Genomic DNA, 26971 nt, shown 5'->3' with positions numbered 1-26971 from the left:
GTAAGACCAGTGCACGTAATATATATATAGTGCAACATGGGTAAGACCGGCACAACCTCGGCGGCAACACGCCTGGAAAAATATGCCAGATCTCAAGCTGGCAATACTTCTCAAACCACACTTACTACCCCCCAATCTACCCCAGCAAAAGGCTCCAGCCCTACTGCAGTCTCAGACACCACCCTGCAGCAAATATTGGATGCCATCAGCAATAGCGAAACACGGCTGTTGGAAAAGATAAATGACCTTCAGACAGATATAGGTCAGATTAAAACAGACGTGAAGGCTGTTAAAGACAGGATGAAGGAGGCCGAAAGCCGTGTCTCCAGGCTAGAGGACTCTAACAATAAGATGATTCGCTCAATGGAAGATATGGCGGGTCAGGTTCGGGACATTAAGGTCAAACTATCCGACGTTGAAGGCAGATTACGCCGGAACAACGTAAGGTTGGTGGGGCTCCCGGAGAGGATGGAAGGGGGTGAAACATCAAAATTTGTAGAACAACTGTTGCTTGATAACTATACTCCCTCTGCCTTTTCGGGACAGTTTGCAGTTGAAAGGGCTCATAGAGTCCCAGCAAAACCTAATCCACCTGGGGCTCCACCCCGTACCCTGATCTTTAAGATGCTTAATTTTCAAGATCGTGATACAATCCTGAGACTATCCCGTGCAAAAGGTCCATTGGAGTACAAAGGGTCTAAACTGTCTGTTTTTCCAGACTTTTCCCTGGAGGTTCAAAAAAGCAGGGTTAAATTCTCCGAAGTTAAAAAGCGTTTGAGGGACCTTGACCTGAAATATCATATGTTGTTCCCTGCAAAGCTGAAGGTCATTGTTGATGGTGAATCAGTATTTTTTCATACACCTAGAGAAGCTGGTGAATGGCTGGATAAAAGGGCTCCAGATAAACGCCAGCTAGCTCCTTGAAATTCAGTAATATATGTATGCAGATGTTTTTTTTTTTTTTACGCCGGGGGGACTGGTAACTGCCACTTTAGTGTAACGTGGTCTCAGGTTTGAGCCTCCAAAAGAGTAGATAGGCTCTTTGCATCTTCTCTTCTTTTTCTCTGTTCTTCTTTCTCTTCTTTTGGGAACCATAGGTATGCCTAGGGAGGGATGGTATACAGGGAGGAGGGAGGGGGGTTTATGTACTGTATGTAATTTATGTATTGTAGGTAGTACAGTGTACTTTTGTGTTCTTTTTGGATCTATGTATTTTTTTTATTATTTTTGTGATTTTGTGTGTTGGACAGTGGGGCACCCGAATGTAGTAATGATGCCTGGTGTGGGTAACATCGGGAGCATGGTATACAGGGAAAAAAAAAACCTTTCCTCATCTATAAATGGTCCGTATCCTATCCTGGAACGTTAGGGGTATGAACGACAAGATAAAACGCTCGCTTGTTATGCGTCAGCTTAGGCACTACGGGGGGGGATATAGTGTGTTTGATGGAAACCCATCTTATCGGGCCTAAGTTACAAGCTCTTAAAAAAGCTTGGGTAGGCCATGTATACCATGCCCCCTTTACATCATCAGCACGGGGTGTGTCAATTCTAATTAGTAAGACAGTCAACTTTGAGTGTAGTAGGGTCAAGATAGATCCAGGAGGTCGTTTTGTTTTTTTGGATTGTATCATTAATACATTACGTATCTGTCTGCTCGCCATCTATATCCCCCCCCCCCCCCCCGTTTTCATTTGACATTTTGGTGAAAGCGGCTGATTTTGTATCACAATCACCGGATACCCCTGTCATTTGTACTGGCGATTTCAATAACGTAATAGACCACCGGTTAGACATATGGCATAAAGATCAGATCAGTGCTGATAAAAGAACTAGGTGTAATCAGGGCTTTGGTCGATTTGTGGGCGATATGGGGTGGGTAGACTCATGGCGGGAGAGAAATCCAGATCTTATTCAATATTCCTGCTTTTCGGCATCATACGTGGCATTCTCTAGAATTGACTTGGCGTTAATATCGGATGCCCTTATGCCGCAAGTTGCTGATGTGGTTTATAAAACCAGGGGGATATCAGATCATTCCCCATTGTTATTGGAGCTCAGGGAAACTACTGTGAAGGGTTGTATGTTTTGGAAATTTAATGCCTCATGGTTAGCCAGCTTGGGGCCAGCAGATATATTAATAGAGCAATGGCGTGAATTTTGGGAAATCAACAAAGGATCTGCCTCCGGGGCCACAACCTGGGATGCATTTAAGGCCTTTTTGAGAGGTACTCTTAAAAAAAAGATTGGGGAAATCAAGAGGGTTAGCAGACAGAAAATCTTGGATTTAGAAAACAAATCTAATGATTGCGAAGCCACATACCTGGCGGTAAAAACAACAGAGGCCAAAGTAGCATGGGACAAAGCTAGGGAGAAATGGCTGGATTATATTAGGACAACAAATATTAAAAGCATGAAACAGGGATCAAACACATTTCTATGCCAACTCTGATAGGCCAGGCCGATACCTAGCCTTTCTGGCCCAAGTAGAAAAACCTACAAACACTATATCAAAAATTAGGAATAAAGATGGGCAATTGTTAACCGACGTGGCAGATATAGGGCTAACATTTAGGGACTATTTTTCTAAACTCTATGTATCCAGGTTATGTCACGACCAGCATCAAATCCAGGAATTTGTGGATACGATAAAGCTGCCCTCACTCTCGGTGGAGGATAGTTGTGACCTTGAAGCCCCTATAACAATAGAAGAAGTCCTGTGTGCCATTAAAAGTTTACCAGGGGGTAAGGCTCCTGGCCTAGATGGCATCCCCATTGATCTATATAAGATGTATGCAGAATACTTTGCCCCTGTGCTGCTTGAGCTGTTTTTTTCATGCTTTGAGACTAATAGCTGTCCCCCCTCTATGATGGAGGCCAAGATCATCCTGTTGTTAAAACAAGATAAGGATCCAGCGGATCCTGAGGCATACAGGCCTATTTCACTACTGCCGACAGAGGCAAAAATACTGGCAAAGGTATTGGTGACAAGGCTGAACAAACACATAGAAAAAATCATTCACCCTAATCAGACAGGATTTCTTCCTGGTAAGTCAACGTCCATTAACATAAGAAAAGTATTTAGACATCTACAAGTGCCACAAAATAAAGTTGGTAATGCTGCGATAATGTCGCTAGACGCCAACAAAGCCTTTGATGCTGTAGAATGGGCGTATTTGTGGGCAGCAATGAGAGTGTTTGGTTTTGGTCCTAGGTATATCAAATGGATACAGCTGCTCTATACGAATCCGACAGCTCGGATATCCGTTAACGGTTAGACATCCGATGCCTTTCCCCTATTTAGGGGTACAAGGCAGGGATGTCCACTGTCACCAAGTCTGTTGTCACTGGCCATTGAGCCATTGGCGTGTGCTCTAAGGAATCACCCAGAGGTAATCGGTTTTCGCGTGGGGCAGCTGTACGATACTGTTGCCTTATATGCGGATGATTTATGGATTTTTTTGGCCGAATATGGTAGGTCTGCCCCTGTCGTTCTACAAATGATTAAAGTACATGGTAGTTTCTCTGGCTTCGATGTTAATATAAAGAAGTCTAGCATTCTTGCCCTAAAGTCACCAGTGGCAGCATCCCCTGAATTGGCACTATCAGTAAAATGGACAGAGTCATTCAGGTACCTAGGGATCTGGATAACTAGGGATCCATTTGAATTTACTCAGCTAAATATACAACCACTGGTAGCCTATATGATGTCCAAATTTAAATCATGGAGCCGCCTGCCGCTTACTGTTATAGGCCGCGTCAATTTAATAAAAATGATTATATTGCCCAAATTTTTGTATGTGTTGCAGCAGTCGCCAATATATTTGCCAGTATCCCTTTTTTCAAAGATCAACAGCCTAATGTCCACATTCATATGGAATAATAAGCGGGCAAAGATTCAAATTAATACATTAATGAGAAGAAAGGGACAGGGGGGCATTGCCCTACCCAATTTTAGATTTTACTATCTGGCTGGGCAGCTACTGCAGCTACATGACTGGGTACTAGATGAAATGGATAGTGGAACAGTTAGGTCACTGGTGGCCCAAGGGAATGTGGATTTCACTCCACTACAGCGCCTGTTGACAGGCAGTATATTTCAAAATGATCCACCATTAGTAAGGCAAGCAGTAAAAATCTGGAGAGAAGCAAATAAGATAGTCAAATTTTCGGACATAGAGGTTGACCACCCCATATCAGATTATAAACTTTTGAAAGAACTTAAGGTACTTCAGCCAGATAAAATATGGGGGCAGTATGGAGTGAAGTCTATTAGTCAGTTGTATATAACGGGTGGGTTGAAAACTTTTGCGCAGTTAGCAACAGAATTCAATCTCCCTAGACATTTTTTCTTTAGATTTCTGCAACTAAGAAGTGCACTTGAAATCCAATTTAAGAACATGGTGGTGTGCTTTTCGGTTTCACCTATAAAGAAAGTTTTGCAAGTGGGCGGCAAGAGAAAGGGGGTCTCAAGGTTGTATAATTTGTTGCTGGGAGCTAAGTTCGAAGAGGGGTTGTCTAAGCTCAATGAAAAGTGGTTGCTTGATGTAGGTCCTCTGACCTCTGTGGAATGGGATATGGCTATGACTTCAGTCCATGCTGCAACTAACTCAATAAGGGTGCAGCAGGTGCAGCTATATTTTTTCCACAGATCCTATTTGTCCACCTCAAGGCTGGTGAGAATGGGGAGTCGCACTTCACCACAGTGTCCTAAGTGTAAACGTGCGCCAGGTACATTCTGGCATCTAACCTGGGAATGTGAGGTACTTAGGGCATTTTGGTCTAAGGTAAAACAAATTTTGATAAATACAGGTATTCCTGAATCTGTGTTAGACTGTAAATGTTGTGTGTTAAACACTTGTATGAGTAACACTATTAGCAGCTACGATAAAACTTATGTATTTAATTTATGTACACTGGCAAAGCTATCAATAGCGCGGACATGGCTTTCCAAGGAAGGTCCTGACATCGCGGCGTGGATATCTTTGGTCAATTTTACTGCCACTCACGAAAGATATATATATTTGGGTAGGAATCGTATTAGCAATTACACTAAGATATGGCACAGATGGCACGCGTCAGGTCACATGACTGAAGAATTTTAATTTTAATGAATATGTTTAAAAAACATGTTTAAATACAAAAGAATAGTATAATCAATGTAGCACGGTAAATAAGTATAGGCACTGTTTTTTTTTTTTTTTTTATGTCTCTCTCCTTTTGTAAAGTGTTATAGCACAGTAACAGAGTGCGGGCAATTCCACTGCAAACACTATATAGGCACATGTTGTATGTATTTAAGTATGTTTAAGCAGTTTTGGGCGTTTTTCTTTTTTTTTTTTCCTTAAGTAAGTAAGATCACGTGGGCGAAGGAAATCAGCTGTAAACCAAAATAGGTTGGATAGCATTAGCATTAACATGAATAAATGTGATGTATAGGATGGTAAAATTATTACGTAGGTCGTATACCTAGGGCTATATGCTTGATTATACTACCTTCTGTCTAAATGCCCGGGTGCCCACCGAAATGGCATAATGGGTGTAGCATTAACATAGCATGGCGGGGTGCCTCATTGTCCACAAAAGTTTTTTTTTGTTTTTTTTTTATTATTTAAGTCTGTAATATGTTGGTATGTCTGATGTATACTGTAACTGTATTTGTCTTTTTATATGCAAAATCAAATAAAGAATATAAGTAAAAAAAAAAAAAAAACCTATTATAAGGGACAAAATATGTTACCCCTGCATTCAATGCAATATTGCAGTGTTAGCTTTTGTGTGTCCTTATGAAACAATTTTTTGCATTAGCACTTTTTTTTTGTTGCTTTTTCCACAGCATAATTGAACCTCACAATATATTTATTTCGATTTTTCACCGGAAAAAGCAGAAATGTAATCATATTACCTTACATGAACTTGAAATATCTGTGCATTTCTCTGTATAAATGGAATCATTTTATTTCCACTTTAAAGCAATAAAGAGAAGAGAATACTTTAACAAAAGCTGGAAATGTTGGATGTGGATAAATTGCATGAAAGTATGTTTTAGACCTTGATTAGGAATGCACCCTAAATAAGATTGCACCATGTTTGTGTAAACACCAGTATAAGGATACCAGTATCAGCTCCCACCACTTCATAGTGTATATTAATTCAGCCAGAGGGAACTTTAATCGATATAGTTTCACCGGACATAGGGCCGAATGCAACAAGCTTCAAAAATGAATAAAGTGGAGAAGTGATACAGCAACAGCCAATCAGCCACTAACTGCCCTGTTGCAGGCTGGGTTTGAAATATGACAGGAACTGATTGGCTGTTTTTTAATCACTCACCACTTCATCACTTTTTAAAGCTTTGTGCATTTGGCCCATAGTCTTTTACTGGTATATGCATATCCAAGAAGGATTCTGAGTAAATGTGAGGGTCAGCTGCTTTAGTCTGGACAAGAGCATGACAGGTGGGGAAGGAACTACTGAAGCATGTGGTATATGGGGCATCACATTACGAGGTCACATAGGTCCATAGATAGGTTTCTTGTGTTTCCATGTGTATGTGTCACCTTTCAGTGTGTAAGACTCATGTCACCTTACTTATCTTCCGATACTAAATCCCTCTGTAGGAGTCAGCATTTAACCTGACCTACATTAAATATTTCTATTGTTGTGTACTTCTCACTATATCACTGCTGCAGAGTAACCAATTACTCACAACTCTATTGAGTGTGGCCAGTAGTCATGCATTAACCCTTTGAGGTTAAACACTTTGTAAAACTTTAGACTTCATTTGTGTTCTGCCTGGGTGCTAGACAATAAAGACACCGGGGGGGGGGGGGTATTCAATTTATGGGTCAGACCACAAACTTTACAAATTTTATCACAATTGGACTTTGTCAGGTGTGACAAAAAGCATAGATGTTTGGACTCATATTCTTGCTGACACTTTGGGGCTAGTCTGCTTTTTGTGAAAATTGGTACAAAATGTGGACTATTAGTGATAACATACAATGGTTAGAGATGCATAAAACAATGAATTAGTGACACAATGTCACTCACAGCGTTTCTACTTTACCTGCTGCACCAGCCAATGACATGAAGGAAAGCAACCAGCAGTTCCTACATGTCAGTGTTACACCAGAAGCTTCGCTTTTGCATCATAGCCAAGCGCCAGACTTCTAGTTCCAAGAGAACTGGATCCTGCACCTGCCTCTAGCCTTTAAGGTAAGTGGGTGGAGGTACAATGAAAGGTGTACCAGATCTGACACAGGAGGGACTAGTGCCAGCCCTGCTAGTAGCCAATTTAAACAAGTTCTTCTGGAATAGCTTTTTGAGCTAGTTGTGGCCTTATTCTGTGTTGGATGCAGAAGTACACACAACGCATTGCCCACCCGTGTTTCTATGCAAATGATGCTACAAACTCTTCCCTTTTGTTCATCTGAATGTGCAAGGACTGAGAAGCCCACTTCCAGCATCTGTACGCACAGTAATAATGATTGGTGCATCCTTAGGCACCAACATCATTTGTACCATTGAAACTTGTACCAGTTTCTACACCTGACTACGGCCTGCTGTGCTTTTGTGTATATACATTAACATAAAGAAATTTGCTCAGCTATGGGAACATTGGCTTTGTGTGCAACTCTGAATCAGGCCCCTAATAGTATGCCTGAACCAGTGTCTGCACAGCTGAGCTATTACTTGCTAGTGTGTATTCCTGAGAACCCTATGGCACATGCACTTCACTGACTGTACAACTCTGTACCCTGTTGCATACAGGATCACTGGTATAACGGACAGTGAGAAATAACATGGGCGTTCCTTAGCGGTGACTGGGAAGTGGCCTGGAAAGAATGCAAAAAAGGGAATACTCATGATCATGTTAATGCATCGGCTGTTTCTCAAACATAGTACAACAGACACAGAGGCCATGTTTAGCCAGGGTTAAGAAGGAGACACTGCATCTGCCATAGGCTGGAGCAAGTGTTTATGGGGAGAATGATGAAGCATTGATGGTGAAGTATTTACAAACCCAGGTGCACCATCCATGGCCATTTAAAGTGGGCATCTCAGGGATAGAACATTCTGTTGCATGCAAGAACACATGGCTGAAACTAGGATTTGCATATTACCACAGCCATAATGCCATAAAAAAATAAAAACAATAGCAAATGCAACTGCATCCACCACTGCATTTATTATTTATTTATTTACAGTTTCTTATATAGCAGCATATTCCGTTGCACTTTACAACAGAAACATTGTAAAAACAATTTGTTCTAAAATCTTGCTTATTTCTGTGGTAACACATGTGTCTGCACTACTGGATGCTCTAGCAACTACATAGTGCAAAGTAGTGTGGGGAGTTCAAGATGCCTTTGCAGGAGTCTAAAGGTGGCAGCAATTTCCCTCCTATAACTTAGGGCATCATGTTGGTTTGCAAGTTGTCTAGTTGCTAAAAAAACACCAGAGAAACACCAAAATTCAGGCTGCATGCTAAGCCTATCATATCATATATATTGGGGTGCTTTTAAGCCTGTACAGATTAAACTTTTTAAAAAGTTGAATCAGCTTTATTGGAAACAATCGCTGGATTGTTTTCACCATAATACACGTGGATTTGTCAATTGCCAATTTATCAGTCCACGTGTATTCGGGCTACCGGAACATTTCTGAAAGTCGGAAGACTAAATTCCAACTGTTGAATTGACAGCAGATTGGCCGCTATTCCGACTTCAGAGAACGTTTCAACAGTCAGGACTCAACATTGAATACCCCCCATTTCTATTTGTTACTATTTGCACTACAACTAATAAGTGTTAGGATTTCTGTTTCCCGGACACTTAATCGTATTACTGGATCAGCGGTCAGGTGATGGGGTAGCATCATTATGCACTAATCATGTGACTGCATTTTTTTCTATTCTTTGTTTGCAAGTTTACCATAGTCTTTCTTTATTCTACTGACTTTTAAGGGGGTATTTAATCCCTGCTGCTATTTCTGAAAGGGAAAATAGCAGCAGGCACCTATTCAATGCTGCCGTTCCAGACAGCATTGAAGAAGCCAATCGACAGAACGGACCCAACTTTAAAAATAGTCGGCCCATTTTACCGAAAACGCCCATGGATTGTCGTGATCAATGAGGGATCCATGGCCATTTTCGCAGATGCGCCCTTTTTTCACCGATCAGCAGACGGGACATTGAATCCCACCTGCTGATAAACTAGCGAGGGGGCCAAAAATGGGTAGTCGGGACCTGGGATTGAATACTCCCCTTAATGTAGAAACTATACACCTGCATATGGTACACTATGATATAGTTTTTGTCACATATCGTTCATTGATATCTTTTTCACTGTCAGCAATTCTATCCTTTTTGCTTCTCATTTCAATTGAACATATTATATTCTTTTAACCTTTGTTGTTTTAATTATCGCCATGGTAACTGGCATCAGTACTTCGGTAGCCATGTTACTTATCGCATATGGAGTCAATCCTTTAATCACTGTAGGTATATATATATATATATATATATATATATATATATATATATGGTGTGTTGTTCATTTTGTTTTATTATGCTTTCATTACTCAAAAATATAATAAACTGTAATAATATAGTATGTTTAATGATGAACAGAGCTGTACACATCATGACATGCATTGGCCTCTGCATGGGAAGAGTATGTATCTAGTTTACTGACAGTCATCACTGTCATCAGTATGTATTTGCATTTTTCCAATAAAAGGTGTAATACACACACCTCCTGGCCTAAACTTGCTTTCGTGCCTCACTAATCTTTGGCTACGTGAGAAGCCTCCTCCTATGCCGGTTCCACCCCTTCGGTAAGAAGGGTGAATGCACTCATACTGCACATGACTCTGCATTCTCACATTTGTGTGCACTATTTCATGCAACATAAGCTACGCAGATGGGTGCTACTCCACACCAGCCTTTACATATCCTGAAATGGAGAAACACAGAGGAGACAGTCTCCATTCATAAGGGTTACTCTTTATACATTACACAATGGTCTGATTTTATGACATGTATTACATCTGGCTCTGCTCTTTTCTGCTAAAAATGGGGTGTGGGCATTGAAAATTGGGACTGTCATGTATTCCTATATAAGGCCATGTTAATGGCTAATACCTGGATCTCTCTGGCGTGGTACATGACAATGAGTCCAAGCAGGATAGCAGTTGAGAGGCTGATAAGGCATTTCAGTGCAAATGAGTAAGAGGATTCCTAGAAAGAGAGAGAGAGAGAGAGAGTGAGTCAAAATCAACACCAAAATCCAGTGATTATTTCCAGAAGGTATATCTATGTGCCTCACATACTGAATGTATGGGGGCCGATATAGGGCACTATATTTAAATCTTTCAAGATTGGCAAAATACAGTTGTATATTATATTATTGATATTCTCTGCCATTACTACATACAGGGCATAATTATATAGACATGAGACATGGAGAAGGGTTTTCTTTTACGGACGCTTTCACATTGATATACCTATGTTGGATTTGTACACCACAAGAATTGAGCACACCGATCATTTTTGTAGCAACCACCACTTTTACAGTCATTCAATGCCAATAATAGGCTCAAACAGAGTAAATCTCGTGGGTGTTTGCAGAAAAGATCAAGATGCAAAGTGTGTCCCTTAACACTATGGGCAGAATTCCATTTAAAGTGATGAGCAATGCACATGTCATGTTTTCCCTTCCCACCTTTGTGAAGAGAGCTCAATTAAAAGTGATTTACCACCAGACATCACCACAATGCCTGGCTGTGCTCATACCAAGCACTTACAGCACTGCCAACAGTGTACATTTTTCAATGCTGGGGGCTCTGTGTGCCCATCTAGAACAGCACTGTAGATGTCACAGAATTGAATTTTCCCCTTTGGGGTAGGAGGAAAAACGTGAGTTTCCAGAATAGTACATTGCACAGTATACAGATAATTCAGTGGGAGAGGAGGAGGAGGCACGTACATTTAGATTGGTAGTAATTCTTCTTGGACAGAACTTGTCATTTAGTGCACATGATATAGGAATTAGAATAATAATAAAAAAAAAAAAAAAAATGATTGCACACCCCCAGACACTGCCTGCCCGGTCGTCCGCCCCCCCTCGATCCCCCGCAGGCATGGAAATGGAGATTTGCATACTCATCCATTCTCAGCCTTGGGTGCAGGGGAGAAATCATTAGATGGTTGGCGACCATCAAATTAATTCTTCAGCAGATCTGAGACAACTCTGTGGTGTCTCTGATCTGCGAGCGCCCTGTGCGAGGACAGGGCGTGCAGCTGACATCCGCTGACGTCAGCTGCCTGCCCTCCCGCACCTGAGTCATTGGGGAATTACCATGGAAATGCCCATGAAACGCTGGCCATTCTCATAGACAAATTCCCCTGCCCACCTCCCCACGCCCCTCCGTCCGTCGTGGGCACTCGGTCGCCCGCCCCCCCTTGATCTCCCGCCCCCCCTTGATCCCCCGCATGCATAAAAACCTATGCGCATGCGCAGTCCCGAACAATCAAACATCAGAATCACACAATATAATCATTTGTCCGAATAAAACAAGCCTCGGTTTTGTTTGAATAATGAGTATGAGAAATTAAATGAAAAATTCTTCCTGCAGTTAAAGTCACAGTCCAGTGTCTCTAGATTGGTGCTTTGCTGCATCTGCAGAGTGAAGACACAATAAAAAGTCGCTAAGCTACAGTACACTGCTTGGATCAGCTCACTCGCGCCTGGTCTCTTACACCACCAGGCTAGGTGTGGGAGGACATAACTGTATGGTGTGTTACAAGTCACCTAATCAAATGATATTTTCAGCCTTTGCAGTTTGTGCATAACCCTGACCCTTTCACAACACAGCGATAGAAACAGGCTGATGAAGGTCAGAGCTTACAACAGTGCCCTCCGTGAAAACTCCTGGGAACATCTTAGTTTTTTTTACTGACACTCCCAGAAAACTGGTGGGTGACTCCCAGGAAAGGTGGCTTCTTGTCACTGAAGTTGCGAAGAGCTTGTGAATAGAGTCATCACTGATTTGCATCACTGTTTGGCCTTGCACATGTGCGCTATGATCCATATACGCATAAGCAGTATTTTGATAATCGTCACGGCAGCGGTCAAGTCCAGTGTTCCCTCTAAGCTGTGCGCATGTGCGCGCGCACACACCTCGACGAGCGTGCGCACAGACATTACAACAGAGCGCACAAAGCAGCAGTGGTCCCTTTTTGCAGTTGTGGACTCAATTAATGTGTGTTTCACCCATTAACTACATCGTGTGCTGTATTTTGAATGTTTAAATCTTTAATATCATTTTGAAGTAAAGTTAACACAAATGCTGAACGTCATTTTCAAGTAATATATAAGTGACGCACAAAAATGTAAATTTCATTCCAAAATTGCACAGCCAAAATCTTTAGCCGCACACAGCCTTCGTAAAATTAGAGGGAACATTGGTCAAGTCTGAATAACCCCCTTTGATTGGCCGGACTTTAAATCATGGTGCAACATTAAAGTTAATAGCTCCCTATAGTGGACCTTGTTATTTTAATTTAGTAATAAAATGCCAGGATGTGGTTACATTTCATATCATGTAACTTCATAGGGGGGTATTGTCCAGCCCAAAAAAAGGACTTTAGAATTCAATTGCAGCCGTTTTTTTTGTAAGTTGAAACTGCATCGGTGATACATGACTGAAAAACATTCAAAATTGGGCCAAGTTTTACCAAAAACACGTGGATCAGCGAGTAATTTGCAGATCCACGTGTTTTCGACCATACGGGATTATTAGACTAGATGAAAAAATCATGGTAAAAGTAATGTATTTCGGCTTAATAAAATACCCCCATAGAATGAATGATTGAAAACTTATCAGACAATGGGTGGGATGTACTAACGAGAAAATGCTGTAAAACCCCCGTTTTACCGCATTTTCCGATGTACTATTACCCGGCCGCGACGTCACCGCATTGTATGGTATTGCCACCTTTGGGTGGCGATACCCTAGAGAAGCCTATGGGCTTCTTTTCGCCGCCCGCCGCCTCCGCCAAATAACCCGCCGACCACCCCCTCTCCCCCTCCCTCTCCCTCCCTTTGGATTACCTGGTCCAGGTCCTCCTGGACCCGGAAGGTAACACATTTCTCCCCCTAGTGACGCAGCCGACGTCCTTCCGGTTGCAGGGGGGAGAAGGAGGCGCCGGGGACAGCCTGCTTAGCTGTTCCCGGAGTGAGGGATGCAGGAGGGGGCAGGGAGGTGACGGAGACCCCCCACGCACTACATTCCTGGTATCGCGGGGGGCCTCCGTCACCGCATCACGATGCCAGCCACATATGTTAGTACATATGCGGCAGCATCGCGGCGGACAGGCGGCGAAGGGCGGCGATGTATATTAATACATCCCGCCCTTAGGAGGTTATCCTATTTAGGACTAGATCAAGCTTCAAAAAGTGATAAAATGGAGAGTGATAAACAACCAGCCAATCAGCTCATAACTGCCATGTTGCAGCTGGGTTGTAAAAATGACAGTTGTGAGCTGATTGGCTGGTAGTTTATCACTCTCCATTTCATCACTTTTTGAAGCTTGACACATTAGGCCATCAATGCGGTAATTTACTGCATGGTACAAATGGGCTATTGATTCCACAATAAATGCTGGCTTAGGGGGCTATTTGTATAGCCCCAACGGAATCCATCAGCTGTGGTAATGTACCACATAACCGCATTACCACTTGTCACAAAACACGCATCCCTCATGACTCATCCTTATCTATATCATCTTATTATTCTCATCTCATAAATTTAAAAGCATATTTCTCTTTAACTGGAAAGAACCGAGCTCTGTCAAACAGAAAACACAGCCATTCCTCATGCATACATGAATAATTTGTACATTCACAATCTCAGAGATTTGTTTGTGTTGCTAAAAAAGGCACACCCCTCGACATCTTCACTCATTACTCATATTTTCCTCACTCACCACATGTCACACATCATTTCTCCTACTCACAAGTCACACATCACACACGTCTCTGGTTAAGTGACATATCTGTAATGGATGCAGGGTGTGTGGATGCAAGATTGACAGTCCAAAGGTTGACAGTTCCTAAGTCAAACCCAAATGGTCAACATGGACTCAATATGCACTGTGCACAAAGTGCACTGCGTCTCTCCCGCATGCTTCGCTTCCCTCATCATGCTTCATGCAATACGCCTCCCTTCACTACCGCTGTGCTCAGGACACTTTACCATTCACAATCTGATTCCACATGGATGGTAAAGTATGAGTAAGTTGAGAAAGAAAATAAATTGCAAATATCTTATGGTTGACCTTATTTGGTGTCTACTATCTGACTCCAGTAAATCAACCTTATGACTGTGTTGACCATATACTGTAGTTCCGACCTATTGAACAAATACTTCACTGCACATCCAGCACCCATTTCTTTAGTAGTCATCTCTTCAAAGCTCACGTTGTCAGCTCCAGTATTGAACAGTTCAATGTGAAAATGGTGCAGCACCGATTTTCCCTGGACTTGCAACATGTGCAGTAGAATGGTGTTCAGTCACTATTGTGCTGCCAGTACTGGCTCGAGAGGAGGGGGACTGTACAGAGACTGCACATGGGCCCTTTTCTCTTAATACACCCCTGGTGTCCAGTCTGGATATAATGGGAGCCGAGTTTAGTTTGATCTTGTGAAATGTCAAATTTTTTCCACAAAAAGTCAATTAGAATGTCTCACCAAAAAACAGCTCTATAAAGTCAGACATAATTATCGTATGTTGTAAATCAATAACAAGTACACAATTACTGTGTGTAATTGCAACTGTATCTGCATACAAAATGTTATGATACTGTGTTTTCCTGCCAAACACTAAAACATAATAATAATTTGGTATGTAAATACAAATGCAATTACACACACAGAATATAGGCACGGTGCATGTTATTTTAATTAACAGAAACTGCTTGTGCATCCTACTGTTCTGCATTTTCAGGGGGAAAATGTTCAGCAATGACATGTACAGTACATTACCTTTTTTGAGAGATCAAAGCATATTTTAGATTTTAAGATTAGAAATAACTTTAAAAAATATTTATTATAACCTGTAACCTGTAGACACGGTTTCCATTTCTATATGTCCCTAGTCTGTTTCTTTTAATTTTATTTATTAAGCTTCAAGGCATGTTTGAGCCGCAACTTTTTGATCACCAATAATTTAGTACAGTAGCAATATACAGTATTTTTTTATTAATATCTGTTGTTTTAAATGTAGGACTTAAACATGCCAAGAAGCGGTTGCTTTCATAACTGCTGCTCAGTAAATAAACTCTTTAATCCCTTGCTGTTTTATTCCCTGCTGGGGACTTCTGTCATATTCTGTTGGCTATTTGCCCACTACTTTTCTTCCTTTTTTTCTCTGTCACCTCTGTCGGCTCAGTGTTTTTCTTCTGCTTTATCCTGTCACTAGTCTCCAGTCACCTGTATGTACCCCCAAGATCATTAATATATTGCTTGTCTTGACTGCCTATACATAGCCTGCTTGACCACTCCATCGCACCCATTGCCAGAGAGCAGCATGTTATGAAAGCCTGCATCCATTTGTCTGAACACACGTGTTTTACCTGTAGCGCCTTTTTATATCCACTTACAACTTCCATTCCATATCAGTATGTGCACATTCCTGTCATAGTCCCTTTCCAGTGTACATTTATTAATGTACCAATTTATGAATGTTAATGAACAGTTTTCCAGGGGTGCTGTTATTTTCATTTGTTCTGGGCGCTGTCAACCTTGCCTACTCCTCTGTGTATATGTAGTGGCAAGCTGGCCTGAGGGGCAGTTTGGACCTTGAGGACCCATCCTCAAGATGCCAGTAACTGCTTTATCCCTATGGACATACGTGGATTCAGGAATAATTATCCCTGTCATTTGGATTTTTTTTAAGTAACACCCCCATGGCCAGCAGCCTTTCAGTCCTCCCTATATATCGTAGCCTTCAATGCCTGCAGAGGAGAGCGTTCAGTTGGGTCCCCCACATCCAGCCTGAGACCAGAGGCGTAAGAGACACCGGGGCAGCCGGAGCATAGCACCATTGCCTGCCACACTGGAGGGCCTGGCAGTATGACAATGACTCAGACTAAAACAACGTGAGTTTTGTCTATCACAATAGTTTTTGTTTTGAGGTATAAATCTAAATCTACCATCAGTAATAGCCCCGCCAGCGCTAAACTTCACTTATGAATTAAAAAATATATATATCTGGATTCTGGACCTGTACCACTGTATTCATCACAGTAAAGTGCAGTACTAATTTAAGTACTAAATACAGTATGTGTGTGTGTGTTTAAATGTTGTACTTTGCAAGGCTTGAGTGTACGTTTTTTTTCCCTTGTAGATACATTTTTATGTGCTGACCTATTCTTTCACTTCTTCTATAAAATGTAATAGTTTCATCCTCAATGCACACCGTGGAACACATGTGGAGCTTGGCATAAATGTGTTTTTTTTTTGTTTTTTTATTGTGCGTCAAAAAATCTTATGTTTCTTGTCCCTGGACACATTTGTGGTTACTACTGCCTACATTTAGAGAAACAGAATTAAGACTGGAGGGTGCATGCATGAGCAAAGTTCAATGGGATCCAGATGGTACAGCTGTAGCCATGCTCATTGGCATGAATGGCATGACTATTGTCCCCACGAATGAGACGCATGCCATTCATTCCTCTGGGTTGCTGCCGGGCTATACAGCTGCATGCTGTCATGTGTATGCACATGTGCTCACATTAGGTCAACATGGAGCATGGCTACGTTTGTAGGTTGACAATGTCTAGGCGATCACTCATTAGTCTGACACATGGTCAAAAGGTCAACACAAGCAAAAGGTCGACATTCCTATGGTAGACACATGAAAAGGTGGACATGAGGATCTTTTTTACTCTTTTAATTTTTTTTATTCTTTACCAACCTCGTGGACTCGTGGTTACTATTAAGCCACCTGGCCCAAAGCATGGCGAGTGAAGCTAATTGGAAGTCCACATGCTTAGGAGATGACATTGACATAAAAAATCATGAAAAAGCATGTCAACCTTTTAATGTACTGTATTGACCTTTTCTGTGGAACCCTTCTGCTTGTGTCAACCTTTACTCACTATTGACCTTGTGCGTGTTGACCTAGACATTGTTGACCTAATATGACAAACTCAAGTTCAGTAGGACAACTGCATCACTTGCAGACCACAGAAATGCCGCAAACCTCTCAGGGTTCATTTCTCTTATGGCTGCTTGATCCAATCCCTGGTGCAAAACACTTATGGTGATGATGATAATGATGATAACCAGCAGCCACTTCTAAACAGCTTAGCGCATCTTCATACCTCCCACTGAAAAAATTACTTTTATTAGTGTGCCAGCAATTTATTTTCATTATTTAAAGTTGTATTTTACATGGTAAATGCAATAGTATTTATTAATATATCTGTCAAAACACAGTCTGTCCAAACTACAGTATATGGCAATTCAAAAAAAGAACTTTTGGAGAAATTTATGAAAGCTTTAATAAGAGAGGGAAAGTGTAGAGGGATAAAGTAATGACCAATCAGCTTGTGTCATTTTAAAAATGACACAAGCTGATTGGTATTGCTAACACTGTTGAACATGTCCTCTGCTAGCTTACATATAGTACATACTTCATTTGTGGATTTGGTTCCATTGCGTGATGTTTACAGTTCTCCTTATAGTTCTCCAACCAACTGAAAACATATTTGGCTGTACAACTTATGTTTGCCTGTATTTTGTGCTTGTGATGTTGGTGCAGAATGTGATGTCACTGCCTGACATGCTAAACATTTTTTAATTCATTATATTTTGCATAACAGATATGGGAGACTCAACCTGTATTGTGTTTTTAGAAGTTGAAAACCTTTAGGTTTTGGCCTAGGTTTTGCCTAGAGTTTACTCCTTTTTTGTTAAACATTTACCTACAGTATACACCCACAGCATAAGAGCCAACTTTTCATTACTTGAACATGTGTATAGTGATTTTGAATCATATGGTGACTGTAATAAGTAAACTTAATCATCTAAAAAAATTGTATCCTATGCTCACAGTATCTCCCACTACATTCTAATCATACACTATCTGTTAAACATTTCCATAATTACCTTAGTGTAGACCCCCCAGGATAGTTCTGTCTCGGTGACCATGACCACAATACCAAACATCCCGAATATGAGTGCGTAATCACTGAGCCTTTTCCTCTTCTCAAAAAGGGCTCTGCGATGACCCAGTTTGTAGCCTACGTTTTGGTTCTTCTTTTGGCTCCGGTGGCTACCGTCGTCCCCTCCTCGTAGGCTGCGATGTGATGATTTGATGGGATCGTTTTTGCTTACAACCACTTCAATTCCTGGACTGTGTAGAGTCTGCAGAGGTTGGGTCTCCGGGTCTGCTTCGTGGAGGTTTCTTCTGGATGAGCTCAGGCTGCTAAGGGGTCTTGGGATACCCCCGTTGTATCTGCAGCTGTTCATGGCTATGTCCGAAAAAGGGTTGGACTCTCTGAAGGATGCTCCAGGACCATCATGACTGATGGGCTGTAGGTCAACGTTCCCCTATGGGACAGATACAGAATAAATACACAATAATAATAATGGAAAGATGAATCATTAATAATTATTGGGTTCTATCCACTGCTCAGCCATGGTTTTACATTAGTTTGAGGATAGTTATTATGCTCTTAAGCTTGTTAGCCTATACACTTATATCGCATGTTTAAGCAGTGTGTTTGTGTGTGACATACGGTAGGGAAATATAGACTATAACCTAATCATCTGGGGTAGGGACTTATGTGAATCATAAAATGTTTACCGTAGAGAGCAGAGAAAAATGTCTGCGGTAAAAATTGGATTTACTACCCTTGGACACTGAATATGGGAAGTGGCCCCTTTGTATAATTTTTGGTATTTGTTTCCTAGCACGGCCACACCGATTTCCATCGGGGTGGTCGTGTCGGAAAAATTGCGTCGGTCGCATCGCATGCGATTTGGTCGCATGCGATGCGACCGACGCGACCGACCCGATTTTTTTATTGAATCAAATGTGAATAGGGTCCCTGGGACCCGATTTTACATTGGATTCAATGTAAAATATTCTCTAGACCCCCAATTTTACAACGTAAACCCCACCCCACGATTGACGCCAACCCGAAGCGTGGCGAGCGCAGCGAGCCCGCGAGGGGCGGCGGTGCGCGTCCTCCGACCTTTTCATTCCCCTACTATCCACGTCGGCGTGGAGTTGAGAATATAAAGTGTGGCGAGCGCAGCGAGCCACAGAGCCCGAAGCGTGGCGAGCATAGCGAGCCCCGCGAGGGGACTCGTATAACTTCACAGGTATACGTATCCCCTCGCGGGGCTCGCTGCGCTCGCCACGATTCGGGCTCGGTGGCTCGCTGCGCTCGCCACACTTTATATTCTCAACTCCACGCCGATGTGGATAGTAGGGGAATGAAAAGGTCGGAGGACGCGCACCGCCACCCCTCGCGGGCTCGCTGCGCTCGCCACGCTTCGGTTTCACGTTAATTGTGGAGTGACGACGGGGACATATATAATGTGAAATGGGTCATATTGGCCCATTTCACATTTTTTACTATGTGAGATGGACTTAATCAAGTCCATCTCATCTTGTGCCATTATAAAGGCACAAGACCATTGGTCGCGTCGGGGCCAATGTTAACGGTCGTGACCGATGCGATGCCCGCGATTTTCCCTTTGCCGGCAAAATGGACCTGATTTCAAAGGAAATCGGGTCCATCGCGGGCATCGTGTACCTTAACTTAAAGGTACACGATGCCCGCGATTGTGGCCGTTCTAGGAAACAAGTACCACATTTTTTAATAATCATTGACCTTCATTTTATTTATTTTTTGCTCTTTTGTTTGCATTACCTAACGTGAAATATGCCCTTTTGCCATCTTTATATTCCTAGATTCTTTGTGTGATATTACCTACCTGATTTATCCTGTAAGAATTGCATAATTGCCTACCCTCCTGCATTTTGCAGGAGACTCCCTGAAATAGCAGCAATCGCCCTCTCTCCCTCATTAGTCCAGCAATCTCCCTCATTTCACCTAGCCCACATTACACTGTTACATTTTTGGGATATAAAAGGGAAAAAAAGGAATGAGAAACATTGAATCATAAGCACCATTTCCCAGCACTTCACCAAGTATAGTAGCTCTTACTAACTGCTTTGGGGCTCAACTATATTTGGATAGAAGTAATTGTAAGATTCCTCTCAGATGTAGCAATACACAGCCACGCTTCTACGTGCCACGTTCACAATCTCTTTTCACAATCTCTCCATATATGGAACTAGACACACCCTTTAAGTGTATCATGACACACACCCTCAATGGGGCACTGCGCAAAATTCTATTACCAACTATAATCTCCCTGAAACTAGTTTACAAAAGTAGGCTAGTATGAAGTATTACTTGAGCAGACCAAATATTTGATACATGAAAACATGGCACTTCACAAACAGATAACACAGACTATATTTTAATGGTATTCGCTCAGTATGGTACAATGCACAGTAACATAGACGCACACTATGCATAATGCAAGTTAATTGTACATACAATTAACATATACAGTACATATAAAAGACTGTATCAACTGGACAAGTATAGTATATATGGACAGTTCCCTGTCTATATCAGTGTCATACTCCTATTAGACAGAAAACAAAATTACCGGGTGAAGCAGTTCTACCCGGTAATTTCGTGAATAACACGGGTCCTTTTTCTGTGTAAAAGGGCACACCTGTGTCGTAAATCCCGTGTCTCCGACCCTGGAATTGACCAGGGTCAAGGACACAGGATTTATGACCCGTGTTGACCCTTTCACACAGGAAAAATACCTGTGTTATTCAGCAAATTACCGGGTAGAAATTTTCAACCCGGTGATTTGTTCTTCAGGTTGCTCCCGGCAAAATGACATGGCATTTGAAATGCTGTGTATTTGCCGGGATTTTCAGACTATTCTGTCTGAAAGGGGTATCAGGGATCACAGTAGGTATAACTGATTTTGACACTACTATGGCCACTAACTGGTTCACCCTGACTGGTACTATACTAGCGATAGGATTGCGATCCCCAAGTTCTGATGTAACAAAAGCAGAGCAACATATACATCTGACAATATTCGATGTAATAGCTTCTTTAAAAACTGGGTTCTGGAGGATATAAAAAAATTGACTAATAAAGGAACATTTTTTTTTACAAAAGAAGTATATGCTTAGGTGCAGAAATGATATAAATAAAAATGGATACAGATTACATAGATAAACATGCTGCATTATTAAAACAAAAGGAAAAAATGACTGCGCTGGAGGAAAGTGCAGGCCCAGGATTCCATTTGGAATTGATCCAAATCTGACATAAAGCAAAAGGCTCCTATACCTTTTATCAACTGTTCCCTCACCCCATTTTGAGGTCATGACCAATTCCCTGATGACTGTCTGGCTTGTTAATTAAATCAAAATCCATACCATGACTGTCCACATAACTCTTAACCTAAGTTCAAATAACTTAAATAATTTAACCTTTTTAATAGCTATTAATGAAATATGGCATTTTTAAATGAATCTATATTGTCCAAAGGGTGCGAGGTGCCATTCAGGTGCTGTTTTCATGCGTTTAAACGCTGGAAACGGCACCCGATTGTGCTCGATCTTGTACCGTTTGCTGGGCTGAATTCGCTTAAAATTGCTTCCACCCCTATGGAGGTACAAGCGCTTTTAAGCGAATTCTGCCCGCCGTAAAGTGCTCCGGCGCTGTGATGATTTGCACTTGAGAATCATCCGCACCCAATAGGATCGACCCCATAGTTTTAGTTCTAGTTAAGCACCTTCAAGTATATGCAAACTTATGCACATCGGGCTGTAAAATGAGCGAAGGCCAATGCATAATGCCATGGGTTGTTAACGACCCCTTCCGTCGTCTATGCATGTACAGATGAGGAAGCGGATTGTTAAGGAGCACCATGCTGTATTCTATGACCGTTCCGTCGTAACTTGTTGCCCATCGGCATTGGCAAGTGTGTATGTACCCGCCAGGTCCCCGCTGCCATCGATATTGCTGGCAGTGGGGATTGCCTAGTGGGTACTGTCATTAGACAAGGCCTTAGGGTTGTCTATCTCCTCTGCCCAGGGAACATGGTCTGAACAGGTGACTGATGTCCTGCTTGCAGAGGCATAATGAATACACATACTAATGACCATGGCAGCAACTAGGGTGGTGTGATAGTGCTCATGGGCCACATCCACCCACAAGCGCCCACGTGTGCACATTGCTGACAGCAGCAGTGCTGTGCATTGTAATGTATAATAGTAGCAGTGTGCCCAGCTAATTATCTACCAGATGCACCGCTGCTGCTATATTATACATTATAACGTGCAATGCTGCAGCTGCCTGTGCCATATTATGCCCCCATCTATGCCTGCAGTGTATGCAGGCAATGGAAGAGATGTCATGATGTGTCTTCAGAGGTACTTCTACTGGGCACAGGAGCAGTTTTCCTTGGCTGGCTGCTGCTGGGCACAACAGGGGGCGGGCAGCCGTGAACTTCAGGGACCGGGCAGCGTCACTGATCACATAACAGCAGATACCGGGCGGTTGGGCGGGAAGTGACTGTTGAATTTAAAAAAATATTTTGAAAAGACCAATCAGCAGCCTACCGTCTGATTGGCTGAGAGAATTCTCTCAGCCAATCAGCGACTGGCCATTCTTTTCAAAATTTATTTTTAAATTCAGCTGCAGCTTCCCGCCCCACATCTGCCGGTTCGTGTTCCACGCCACTGCTCGGACCCCGTAGCCCAGACCCCGCAGCTGCTTCACCGCTGGCACACACCTACGGATTGAACCGAAAATGCACCCATGATGTGCCACTGATGGGTTAGACTGCAAGACATCTTATGTCCCGCCAGTGCGACCACAGGTTGCGAGTCCAATGCGCACAGGACCATGCATTGGACCAGACAGCATGTCACATACATCTGATTTGGGCCGATTTCACGTCCCGATCCAGTGTATAAGGGCCTTAACTCCTTCTAATCTCATCCCCATGACTCCTTCTCATCTTTTTCGATCAAAAGAGATGGGGACATGGTAGCTGTGGACACTGAGGGAACAGTCTGCCTTACATTCATAAGGTATTGGCTGGAGAGAAGAGATGATGTGTGTTTGTACATAATGCAGCCAGTTGTGGAAATTTTAGGCAGCATGGTATTATTATTATCCTTTATTTTTATGGTGCCACAAGGAGTCTGCAGCATCTTATAAAGTGCATAAACTTTGTAGGCAGTGGGGAACAGATGATGGTACAAAAAGAGAGGGAAAAACAAATGAAGGTAAAGGGCCCTGTCAATGAGAGCTTACATTCTAAAAGGGAAGAGCAGACAAACATGGGTGATACAGATGGGGTGACAGAGAGGAAGGATGAGAGCTTGAAGGCTTCAATAAAGAAGTGGGTCTTTAGAGCCCATTTGAAGTTTTGTGGAAAGGAAGAGCATCTGATAGGAAGATGGAGTATTCCAGAGATAGAGAGCAGCAGGGGCACAATCTTGGAGGCAGGAATGAGAGCAAGTTATCAGTTGGCAGGAGAGGTGGCCTTCATTTGTGGAACACAGAGGGCAGACGGGAGTGTGAAGGGCACTTGATCACTTCTCCTCCCTTATCACTGCTTCATACATCTACCCCTGAGTATCATTTCTCAACTTTTCATGACTCAAATAATTTAAACATCTAAACGATTGAGTCAATGTGTCAAGACCTTCACTCATTAGTTATCTCTATACATACAACTTTGAGTCACCTGTAGATCAGACCAATCGGCTCTGGAGAATATGCAGCTTTAAAAAATCCATCCATAGCTGTAATTAGACTTTTCAGTGAACCTGGCCAAGAGACACCCATCTCATGTCTTCCCCCATATCTTCTACCCTGGGACAGAAATTATAGACTTACTACCACCTTGTAAACATAATTTATTAAAACATTATAAATAATCTATATGAGTCTGACTTACCGTCCTATTTGTGATAAGTATTCTGTCCACTGTGCTGAGACAGATCAGGTGTTGTGTTTATTTCTTCTCCCAAAGTGAACTTCAATATGGGGGTGCATTGAAGAATAAATACTCCGTATTTTAATCCTTATAATGTGCGTTAATGATCAGATATTACCTGCACTAGGACAATATTACACGCCAGGGAATATTATTCAAGAGAAGCTGCTTATTAAGGGGCATATGGTAGGGATTGTTGACATATAAAAAGCACAAGAAGGGGTCTGGTGGCACATTAGGTATATTTGTAGGGTTCTGATGGCATATAAGGAGCATCTGGGGGTTCTGATGGCACGGGGAGGGGTATTGTAGCATAATAGTGGCATATGAGACATTTAATCCCCAATGCCATCATTCCCCTTATAAACATTATGTTTAATACCACCGTATATATTTTATGCCATCATCCCCCTTATATATTATATGGTCAGTACACACTTATATTTTTTATGTCCTTTGTCCTCTTTATACAATGAATGCCCATCACTATCCTTATATATGTTACTGTATGTCCACCACCCCTGTTATAAATTTTATGCCCATCTCAATACCACCATCCCCTCCTTTAACTAACCTAGTGCTTGGATGAGGCTGGGGGTGGCTGGGTCAGTCTGGTATGGAAATGGCACAGTGATACAGCTAGTTATTTCTTTAGATGTTCCCGCATGGGCAGACATCACGATGTCTCTGCTTACAAAGTGTGGAAGGAGGAGGATGAAGGAAGCCACCACCAGTGACAGATGGGGAAATTTTTGCTTGCGGCAGAGTCTGAGTATGATGGGCTCCATCTGTAAAATGGACTTGTGCGCAACTCTAAATCAGACCCATAGACTGTAAACCTGAATTTAAAATAATGTGGACTTTCCTCTTTGGCCCCTCCAATCCAGACTCTAGTACTAGATACTGTAATGGAGGGACCCTTGCTTTTGTGGGTCCAGGGCAACAAATGTAAAACCTGATCCCAACACCTAAATCAAAACTATTTAGAACTAAATCTACTGTAACTAATAAAGATGATCATAGATATTTAGCGACAGTAGTGTTGTTTGACCAGGCACATCTTTCCCTACCCTCAACGGATTATATAAGGGTACAGAGATATAGTGAAAAGATTTACCATTCAGATCTGCCATTGGGAATATGATCTACCCTCAACGGCTTTTTCACATATTCAGGCCTGACTGTACATCACTTATACGAACACAACCCCCATTATTGAGATGTATAAACCCTGAAGAAATAAATGAAGATAGGCAAGAGGAGTCCCTTTATTTTCCACTAGGTTGAGATTATGCTAATTGTAAAGACTATTGTTACATGAAGCGAGAGCAAAAATTTTGGAAATATTAAAAACATTGTGTTATTTTTTGCTGTGATAGAAATGGGATTCCGTACAATTAGTGCTTGATTAATTTATTAGGCTAGGAAAATATAAAAAATTGGAGACTACATATGTGAACTCAATAACTAGCATTTGGGGTTTTAGTACTAACAAGTACCATCACTATATGCAAAGGATATTCATTGCATTTTTAAGGCAAAACATAATTTGTAATACTGCCAAAATATTAATAATAATCAATAATAATCTATTGAGCACTTTGGGGATTTTTATTATTTTACTAAAGTCAAACAAGAAATATATTTAAACATATAAAAATGTATGTATGTGTGTATGTTCCAGCATAACTCTGGAATGCCTGGAACAATTTACACCAAACTTGGTACCAGGGCTGTGGAGTCGGAGTAAATTTCGAGTACCTGGAGTCGGAGTCGGCAAACAATGCACCGACTCCAACTCCGAAAATTATAATGAATGACTTCTCTACTGTAAGAATAAAGACCAATGCATGCAGTGCCTCACGTAACCGCAAAACGAACACGTTAAGTGACCGTGAAAAAGCATGCTTTTCATGTGCTTCACTATATGGCACGCAACGCACAATTCGGAGCACCAATACTTATAAATGTATTCTCCCTTGTAGTTTACAACTTATTTCAAACATTCAATAAGGTTTTCAATACTTTGAAAAATTCATTCAACCAAGCTCTCCCACCATACGCACAACATCTTTTTACGCGGATGAAGATCTTGTTTCATGCGCGGGGTCGTTTGTTTACCTTGGCTAAGCCATTCCTTGCGCTGGTTCATATTGATGTACAGGCACTATTTTTCATTGCCAGTAACGATTCGGTAAATAAATCGTTCCTTGTGTCCGTGAATTGAACGGTGACGAGCAAGTAAACCAGCGGACAAACATTGTGTTTGTCCTTTGCTTAAACTGTTCAATACAGTAGACTGTTGGCTTCCCAGCCTCTAGTTTCTGTAGTAATAATATGTATGCCTTTCTTTCCTTCAAGGAATGTATCAAATACATTCGCATATTAATACAAAGGAGTCGGAGTCGAGGAGTCGGGGTCAGACGTACGAGGAGTCGGGGTCGGAGTCGGACCATTTATCTACCGACTCCACAGCCCTGCTTGGTACACATATGATTTACAATTTGGAAATAAATTCTGTGGGGCTAAGACACCCCTAGCAATCAAGTGAACCCAAAAAGGGGTCCGGCCACTACACAATGTGGGTCCGGGGAGCAAGATATGGCAATGTTGCATAACATAGAGGGTAGATGACATTGATTGGGTTCAGATTAGGTTCATGGCCACTTAGACTCCCTATTCAGACCCAGCCAGGGGACCAAAAAAGGGGTCCGGCCACTACAAAAAGTGGGTCAGGGAAGCAAGATATGGCAAAGTTGCATAACATAGAAGGGGTAGAGAACATTGAATGGGTCCAGATTAGGTTCACAGCCACTAACACATGCAATCCCAAC

At 42.0% G+C, this 26971-nt stretch overlaps 1 protein-coding gene across 3 annotated transcripts in view; it reads right to left on the bottom strand.

Moving 5' to 3' along the window:
• KCNN1 (potassium calcium-activated channel subfamily N member 1) overlaps window positions 1–26971 on the bottom strand; it is a 144673-nt gene that overhangs the window by 105962 nt on the left and 11740 nt on the right. For all 3 annotated transcript variants that reach the window (XM_083181833.1, XM_083181841.1, XM_083181823.1), the window contains exons 2-3: window positions 18180–18623; window positions 10148–10243 (exon numbers count right to left, since the gene is read on the bottom strand). In XM_083181833.1, coding sequence (XP_083037959.1) covers window positions 10148–10243; window positions 18180–18542 — 459 coding nt within the window. In that variant the 5' untranslated portion in view covers window positions 18543–18623. The remainder of the gene's footprint in view (window positions 1–10147; window positions 10244–18179; window positions 18624–26971) is intronic.

This window comes from Crinia signifera, chromosome 1 (assembly GCF_055691185.1).
Source record: "Crinia signifera chromosome 1, ASM5569118v1, whole genome shotgun sequence".
NCBI classification, from domain to species: domain Eukaryota; kingdom Metazoa; phylum Chordata; class Amphibia; order Anura; family Myobatrachidae; genus Crinia; species Crinia signifera.
This window is presented reverse-complemented; position numbering and strand designations above follow the sequence as displayed.